Source organism: Phaseolus vulgaris, chromosome 1 (genome assembly GCF_051622355.1).
Source record: "Phaseolus vulgaris cultivar YP4 chromosome 1, ASM5162235v1, whole genome shotgun sequence".
Lineage (NCBI taxonomy): Eukaryota > Viridiplantae > Streptophyta > Magnoliopsida > Fabales > Fabaceae > Phaseolus > Phaseolus vulgaris.
In genome coordinates, this window is record NC_143498.1 from 44,571,217 (window position 1) to 44,580,887 (window position 9,671).

Below are 9,671 nucleotides of genomic sequence, written 5' to 3' on the forward strand. Positions count from 1 at the left end.
GAATAGTAGGAACTTAGCAAACACGTCAAATAAATTGATTACAACATATTTGTTTCTTGGGTACAATAGTAACATAATTAATTCATTTCATAAACATCTCAACCTTTTATTTCACATTAAAGTAACTTGTTATATCTTAGAAATTATAAATGTTTAGAGAAATATAAACAAAGATATGAGCGGAATTTTTCTTAGACGTGTTGTTCTCAGTTTTTAAGGCATAGGCTTCTTGATCTTCAATTTCTCTCGACTTTTCGGTCTTCGAGTCCTCGACAGGGACACTTGTGTTTATATTTTCACGCTTAAGTCAATTCTTAGTCTGAGTAAAGTATGTTAGTTTAAAATTAATATTACCTTTAGCCTTAGGTGTTTTTCTATTTATACTAGTTGTGTTAGACCTTTGGTTGTATGGATGATTAGGTCGGACTCAATAGAATTCAATTGTCTTTCAATCATGATTTGTATGTTACCACCATGAAGTACTTGTTAATGACGCTTATATGTTGTTCAGGATACCGAGATGACGGATAGTTCTCGATACTCGACAATACATTAGTACTTGACAATACACTAAAATCTCACAATTTTGATATTTGATTGTACACTGATACTTCATCATCATCTTAGCATTCAGTAGTACATTGATGTCAAATAATTTTCAATACTCAAATACTTACATCAATTTTCAATACTCAATTACTTAAGAGTACAATATAACATTAACATTCATAACGAACGTGTATGGATAATAGTGTTGAATAAAACAAAAATAAAAAATAAAGAATTGTACCTTAACTATAACTATAATATTTATTTGGTGATGTACTCACAAGAAATGGTTCCAATTTTACTGTACAGATTATACCTGAATGGTCTCATTAAACTAATAATTGTTACAAAATAACAGAGAAACAAAAACAAAGGGTAAATGAAAAATATAAATTGGCAAACATAATAATTGTTGGATCTTGGATGGTTGCAATTGGACAGTAGGAGGCAAAGAACATAATATATTAAAGGTGTGTAAAGATAAGTTTGTTGATTTTTTTTTTATATAATTTTTATTTCTTTTTTCAAACCAGTGAAATGACTGGTGTTCTAAGTATATGTAATATGCATTACGGTTGGCATTGGGATGCAGAGTTAATATTGTTTGGCTTTACTAGTATGGAAGGAAAAGATTGATAATTTAGAATAGTAATGACTAATAATAATTAACAAAAATTCTAAAAGAAGGTGAGTGTATATAAATACTTGGATTTAGATTAGTAGTAAGATGTGACTGATTAAAATTTTATTATTTTAAAAATATTTAAATTAGAATGTAGTGCAGAAATAGATTGAATAGTTGTATAAAGAAGATGTGGGAAGGAAAGATGCTTGATATGAATTAGAGGTTGTTTCCAGGACGTAATTGATATTTAGATAGTTATGGATGGTGTTAATAAGAAATAAATCAAGGAAAGAAGGAGAAAAGAAGTGTGTAGTAGAAGTTCCGTAGTGAGTAATAGGAACAGAAATAGTTGGAAAAGGGGAGCAAGAATGTAAATACCAAAAATAGAGCCCCTTTTAAAAAAAAGAAAGAAGCTTTTTGTAAGCAGGATAAAGGCACCCACATTGTGCAAAGTGGGAAGCTAACTACCCAGCAGAGAAAAAAAGCAGAGTTAAGTGAGTGCAAGCTCGCCAATTTCACTTTCCGCTTCATGTAGTTTCTGAGTCGCCCGATTCAACTTCACTCGTCCCAGTCCAAGCTCAAACTCCTGCTCATGGCTAATAACCCTTCCGACGCTCCCGCCGACGATTTCCTTGAACAAATTCTCGGCCTCCCGACCTTCGCTTCTGCCGACTCAGGCCTCTCTGCCGCCGATGTTGGCCTCTCCGGTACTACTTCTCCGACTTCGATGATGCTGCAGCTCAACTCTGCCGACGCCAACGCTCACCTCACCGGCGCCGCCTTCCACGCGCCGGTGTATCAGTTAGGTCTTAGCTTGGACCAAGGCAAAGGAGGGTTCATGAAGCCCGAGGAAGCCTCCGCTAGCGGAAAGCGGTATCGTGACGACGTCGTTGATGGTAGAGCTAAGAATGTAAACCTCCACCTTTTTCGATTCTCTTCTTTTTGGATATGATTTTAAATTCAGACTGAGTTCTGTGCTTTGCATCAATTAATTGTTTCGGTCTAATATGAGAGTTTGTTTCAGGGGAGGTTTTATATGCTTAAGATTACTTTACTTTGATTGCCATGTTCGAATTACCTCCATTGCATTTACATCAAGCAAAGAAACGGTTTTAAAGGTCGATGAAAAAAGTACCTAGGAGTGGAATGGTGTTTTCCTTCCAAATTAAAGTATATAAAAAATTAAACTTATTGGAGTTTCATGTTGACGGATTTGTTAGGTGCGCAGTTGTTTTTTAGGGTAGTCAACTTGGTATAGACGCGGCAATAACATGGCTGTTGGGTATATTGTTAGATTTCTTAGGTTTGCATATGATTTATTGAGTTAGGTTATCTATACCTTTTGTAGGCACTTATGGTTACCTTCTGTAATCTTTAAACCTCTTAAATCATGTAGAATGTTTATGTTTGACTTTGAGTAATCCTTGAATGATTGTTTTCTTGTGAGAATCTTCTTTTTCTTTTCCCTGTTCTTATTCTTACTGGATCAAGTAGCATTTGTTATCCGGTTGGTAATTCATAACCCTCTTGTAGGTTTTTCATGGGCAACCCATGCCTCCTACTATGCCCGCTGCTCCACATCCTCCAGCAATACGCCCTAGGGTGCGGGCCAGGAGAGGACAGGCTACAGATCCACACAGCATAGCTGAACGGGTGAGCTTTTAGATGCTTGAATACAGACTGTTTGCTGGTTATGATACTTAACCTTTAAACTGTGGGTTAAGGTGGTAGCTCATTCTGTCTTCCATGTTACCTTTTGATTACAGTTGCGCAGAGAAAGAATAGCAGAAAGAATCAGGGCGTTGCAAGAACTTGTTCCTAGTGTCAACAAGGTATGTGATTTCTCTTGCGTATCTTCTTATTACTAAATGTGGTCTTGCATTTGTCATTAGCAAGTGGAATAGACTTTGGTAAAGTAAAGTGTATTAGCATGCTGTTAGAAATGATAAAGAATATCAAGTTAACATTTACATAAGATGTGTATTTGTTATTATTCCCTTTAATTTCTAGCTTGTTGATTTTATAATAACACAGTTTATGATCAATTTCAATTTGTGTTTAAGTAGATTCATCTCTTGCTAATAAAAATGATATTTGTAAAAAAATATTGCAAAAATTAAAAAACAGTGCCAAAAGTGGACCCTTTTTCCAGGTTTGCTTGTGACTTATCTGTCTTCTTTCTTGGGGGATATTGTTCATTACATACTTGTTTTGTACTTAACCATCTCCACTTACACTGTTGACTTTCACACATTCTGTCTTCCTTTTACAATACACCTTAGAAAAAGATGCCATTACTTTCATACTTTATTGTGAACATTTAACTTTTACAAAATAGGAAGCTTTTGCATGTAAAATTGCTTCAATTTATTGAATATTTATGGCTTTTCAAGAGCTTTTTTTTGCACAAATAAAGCAATGAGTTTGTTAAAGCTGAACATTTTTGTAAATTCTGCTGAGCTTGCCCGAATGCAATGTGTTAAGTGTAAACTACATGATCTCCCTTTCCTGTTTGGGAATTTTAAAGTAGGCATTATTGTTCAATGGGAGGAATTTAATCCAGGATAACTTTAAAAAATTGGAATAGCATCTGCATAGTGTGCATGAAAATTGAAATTTTAAGAATACTTAGTATAATAGTATCAAATAATTGAACTAGATTTCAGCCATGGTTTTGTATGATATGTGTGATATGATAGCTCTGTTTTGCTGCATGGCTGCTGAGTGTTTGTAGAAAAAGAGAAAATTCCTGAATTATTTTATTTTTTCTAATATTATGGTGCATTTCTACTATGTTCAGACGGATAGAGCTGCCATGTTAGATGAAATTGTGGATTATGTCAAGTTCCTAAGGCTTCAAGTGAAGGTAAAATGCTATTGTTCTCCTCAGCCATTCTGCTTTAATTTTTCAAGTTAGGTCTCAATTTGTAATTAATGACAGTTTATAATGATCTATCATAATTTGCTGGGTATTACCTGTTAAATCTATTAACCTTCACGGTTTTATCCCCATCTCAATGAGGTCAATTAGTTAGGATTCAACTCATTATCATGAATCCCACAATACTGTGGTTGCCACTTGCCACTTTGGATGAGAACTTGTTGGCCAATTAAGACTGGAAAATATCTAAATACAGTCAAATGGTAACATTTTCCGGCTGCTTAATGCGCTGTAGTTATTTTAAACCGTCCAATAACTTTTAAGGGTTTTTTGTTGGAATGCCATTATTATTTGAACCATGATATCAATATAAAAGCAGAAGGCTTTTCTCTCTAGCCAAATTTAGATTTGTAGCAGTGTGAAATTGAGACTGCAAAGGACTTCCAATGACTTGATTCATCTACCTTTCAGGTTTTGAGCATGAGTAGATTGGGTGGAGCGGGTGCAGTGGCACCACTGGTAACTGACATACCATTATCATCAGTTGAGGTGATTATTGTGAAGAAATAGTTGAAATAATTTTGTTTTTAATATCTTCAAGAGATATAACGAATTTGGTGATGATCAGGAAGAAGGTGGTGAAGGTGCAAGAAACCGACCAGCTTGGGACAAGTGCTCAAATGATGGCACAGAAAGACAGGTAGCTAAGCTTATGGAAGAAAACGTTGGGGCTGCCATGCAGTTTCTTCAATCAAAGGCTCTCTGTATAATGCCCATCTCACTAGCATCGGCAATTTACCAGTCACAGCCACCGGACTCTTCTAGTATAGTCAAGCCTGAAACTAATCCTCCTTCTTAGACCTGAGGCACATTTTTAGCAATCTATTATTGGTCCCCTCATGGGGCTCACCTAATACTGCTGGGACCCACGGCTAACGCGTTATTTGTCTGTTCCAAAACCCATAAATAAGTCACTGGAAAGCATCAAGTTGCAATCAAAGTCAGATGCCATAATTCTTCCTTTTTCGCCTTTGTTTCAGCTTTTGTCAATACAGGGTTCGATGTCAATGCCTTGGAAAATACAAACAAACCCCTATCTTGTCTTACCGAATTTCAAGTAAAGAGGAAGAAATTGTCAAAAGTTGAATTGATATGCTTCTCTTTTTGTTTGTGTCAAATGGTGGGTAGTGGACCATGATGTAAGCGCTTTTGTAGTGGGCTGTGGGACCTTTTGAAAGGTTAGGGTGGTGTGTATACTTTTAATAGGGAAGCTGAAATGGACACTAGCTGCTTTAACAATGTTGGGCTATGGCCAGTCCTGCAAAAAAATGATGGTGCTTTTTGTTTGTTTAGGGCGTGTGTGAGTTGTTTACTCAAAATTAATTGGCAGCTTTTCTCTATTCATCTGAATCATCATTAAATTTTGATTCATCAGACGGAAATGGAAGCAGAAATGTGGGTGCTCCTTTCACCCAATCCTTGTCAATGTATAAACTATAACCTTATTCAAGTGACTGGAAGCCTTGACTTAACTCATCAATAGGTAAAGAAAGGCAAACAATTTTGATTTAAGGGGATATTCAGTTGAGTTTTCCAAGTCTTTTTCTACCTGAGCAAAATTCTTGCAGATTTTTGAAGTTTTTTTTTTCTTTTTGGAAGAATGTAATGGGTTTTTTAAGTTTTTTTGAAAGATTTTTCTGATTATATTTGTAATTTAGATTTTAAAAGATTTATAAAATACAAAAGAATTTCATATGTTGTATAAGAGAATTATAAGTATTATGTATATTTGACTTTTTTCATGGTGAAATAAAAATCACCTATCTTATTTATTAAATTATATCTTATGTTTTTTTTTATTAGAGACTCGGGAAAAAGTATATGATGTTGAGGTTATTTGGTTGAAATTTTAATTTTTTTAATTGATAAAAAAGTAAAATTATAAATTTGTTTTTATATTTAAAAATAGTTGAAAAAGTTAATTTATTAAATTGTGCATTTTAGTTGTTTTTAATTAAAACAATATTTTCAATACTGTCTAAGAACTAATTTTGAATAAAATATAAATTACGTAAAAATATCAAAACATGACTTTAAATAAAATATGAATTAGTAAAAATGTTGAAATATGAAAAGTTATCATAAATTATTATTATTATTATTATTTTAATATTTGTAATCGTTAAAGATATGTGCTAAAATTTAGAAATACATTAAATTTTAATAAGTTAAAGTAATTTAGAAATACATTAAATTTTATAAGTTAAAGTAAAATTATCTATAACAAATATTAAATGCGCATGGTACAATTCATAATATGAATAGAAGAAAAAAAGTTATAATATTTCAGTTAAAAAAAGTCAAATATTTCAGTTAAAAAAATATTACTTTTTATTATATGAAAATTTATTAAATAAATATAAATTACTATGTTCTATTAAATTTAAATAATATTACTATTTTCTATTAATTTTTTATAATTAATATTATTATTACATAAATTTATTTTTATAATTCATAGTTATATTTATTTATTATTATTCATGCTACCATATTATTGATAATGAATCAATATTAAATAAAAAAATAATATTAAAATATTTGTAATTATAAAAAAATTTAATAAAAAAATAATTTTTATATTATATTCAACACGTCAGTCACTGACCCATTTCTGGCTCCCACTTGCAAGAACTGTCGGACCCTGGAACAACCTGAGAACAAACACTCTCCATATTCAAAAAGAAGAAATTTTCTGGAGAAGTTTCAACAGCTGGAATACTGGTTCTCCTAACCCACTGTCGTTTAGGAACCTCAGTAGCATGACCCGTGCTCCCACTGCCATAAGTACCTCTGACTGGTCTACCTTCATTCTGAATCTGACCTATGGCTCTGGGTTTCTCTCTTGTAAAGACAACCCTCTTCTGCCCACGAGATTCTGTAAACCGGACTTTGTTTATCTTCTGAACTGAGATGGTCACTCCCTCAAACGGTAATCCGACCATATACAACGAACCTCTCTTTCTTCCGCAGGCTATGACAAGATTTCCCTTGACAACCTTCCACTGTTGATTTTCGAACTTCACTTCATGTACCTGTTAGTCCAACTGCCTAACACAAATCAAACTTTTCGTCAAGCTTGGAACAACTCTGACATCCTTCAAAGTCCAGAAACCAACTGGTGTCTTCAACACTATGTCACTCATGCCCGTAACATCAAGAGTTCTGTTGTCCGCTAATCTTACATTTCCAAAGTCTCCAATAACTAGATTCTGCAATGCTTCAAAATCCATGACCCAGGAATCCACACTGCTATCCGCGCAACAGACTAAAAGGTCCTCATCTGCGAAGTCTTTTGCAATGTTGACTTATTTATCATTTGGGCATTGATTCCTGAAATGTCCCACCTCCTTGCAGTTCCAACATGTTACACTTGAGCAATCCCGAGTCTTTGACTGACTTTTTCTTTTGTTCTGGCTCCCACTATCTCTTCTATTTTTCTTACCTCTGATGACATATAGCGATTCACTACATAATTCCCCAAAACTCCTTCTTCGGACATCATCGCCAAGAATGAGATCACGAATCTTCTCAAAAGTGAATCCATCGGATCTCGCTGAACTAGTAAATGTTGTAATCGTTCCGGACCAACTGTTAGGAAAAGACAATAGCAGTAGTAAAGCTTGAACTTCATCATCGAACTTAATGTCCACTGACATAAGTCTGGCTAAGATCAAATTCATTTTATTAATGTGCTCAGTAACTGAACTGTCTTAACTTCGTGCCACAGCGAAAAACAGTCACACCCCGCGCCTAACACCGCACCGTCACTGCTACACCAGCAGAAAAAAGCACGCACCACCCTGCGTCTTCCGTCATTGCCATTGCAATGCACCTTCGTGCCGTCTTGCTCACCACACGCACCTGCACCTGTTCGCCGCGAAACGCGATCCGTCGCCGCATTGACTGGACATGACCATATTACGAGCAAGCCATCTGCACAAAGTCGCGAGCCGCCACCACTTCTGTTGCGACCCACACCACTACACGTTGCACCGCCTACTGCGTGCACCTGTCGCGAGTCGCAGGTTTGGGTTGTTGCGAGTCTTGGGCCACCGTGAAACCCTAACTTTGGGACACCGCTGAAACCCTTGTGAAACCCTAGCTTTGGGACGCTGCTGTCGCCGCTGCGAAACCCTAACTTTGTGACGCTATTGCAGCCCCTGCAAAACCTTAGCTTTGGGACGCTGCTGCCGCCTTTGCGAAACCCTAGCTTTGGGATGCTACTGCCGCCTCTACGAAACCCTAACTTTGGGACGTTGCTACCACCTCTGCGAAACTCTAGTTTTGGGACGATACTGCAGCCACAATTTTGATGTCTCGTAGATTAATTTTGCTGATCGGATCTCTAGTGTGTAAACGAACCAAGCTCTGATGCCACTTGATGGGAAAAACGCACACGTAAGCAACACACACAATCATGAATCAACTGCAGACAAATAAACGACACAAGATTTAACGTGTTTCGGTCGCCAATTGCAACCTACATCCACACAGACAACTATTAGGTTTTCATTCTATCTTATTGCACACAAAATTACAAGCACAATGATATTTTAAATAGAGATAATAAAGTGGACACAATGATTAAGCTCACTTACTAAACATAGTGTCTAGTCAGCTCATCGCAATTTGTCATGTCTTCATACCCAACAAAATATACTCAAATTTTATATTGAGTTTCATTAATGAAGTGAAGCTAGTTCAAGCTTTGCAAAAGCGATATTAACAACTCGTGAATAATTTGTTTATATAAATTAATAAAAATATTTTCGTAACCTTTGTTATTTATATATTTATGATCAAAATATGTAGATTTTGTTCAGAACCTTAAAATTCGTTTTGCAGTTCTTTTTACTGGTCAATAGTTATGAAACAAATTATTTACTGGATCATGACAATGTAATAGTTTAGAATGTTTCAATTCCACATGCCAAATGTACATGTTGAACACATATTTATCGTAAATTGTCATCTTGAATTAAAATGTGTATTAAATATTGAATTGATAACTTGTTAAAAATAATTTTAAACTTTCGTAAAGGGGTGTGTTCAAAAGAGTGTAAATGCATTATTTGCTCATATATAATATTAAACAAGCTATTTCTAAGCTCAATTTAAATTTTCTCCGCACCAATCATAATTCTAAAGTTATAATCTATTTAGTTAAAGTTTAGGAGGCCAATAATAATTAACCAAACTTAATTAACTATTATTTTGGGTCACTAGTTAATAACTAATGTGTAATTTCTTTTATAAATATTAGATTAAAATTGAAGATTTTACAACTAAACTTCCGTTTAATTTTTGGGGACCATATGTTAAAAGGTAATTTTGGTATTTTTGAAAAATGTAAGGGTGCAGGAAGAAAAATGTAGAGGTGCAGACCCAAATCTCTATATCATATAAAAAATTTGAGTAATTCACCAAGGGTACAGGCCCAACACACAATACGCACTTCGTTGTCCGATTTGACCCAAATCCAAATAATACGTGGGGGAGGACCTCAAATTGAATGAAAAAAGTTTATAATTAAAAAAAAAAAAACATTAAATT

General features: G+C 34.6%; 1 protein-coding gene across 1 annotated transcript; it reads left to right on the plus strand.

Annotated features, from left to right (window-relative positions):
- Nucleotides 1-1,574: 1,574 nt before the first annotated feature.
- LOC137814259 (transcription factor UNE12) lies at nucleotides 1,575-5,565 on the plus strand. The gene is made up of 6 exons (XM_068616885.1): nucleotides 1,575-2,084; nucleotides 2,708-2,827; nucleotides 2,941-3,006; nucleotides 3,975-4,040; nucleotides 4,527-4,604; nucleotides 4,684-5,565. The coding sequence occupies exons 1-6, from the start codon at nucleotides 1,767-1,769 to the stop codon at nucleotides 4,912-4,914; spliced, it is 879 nt and encodes a 292-aa protein (XP_068472986.1). The 5' UTR covers nucleotides 1,575-1,766; the 3' UTR covers nucleotides 4,915-5,565.
- The last annotated feature ends 4,106 nt before the right edge of the window (nucleotides 5,566-9,671 follow it).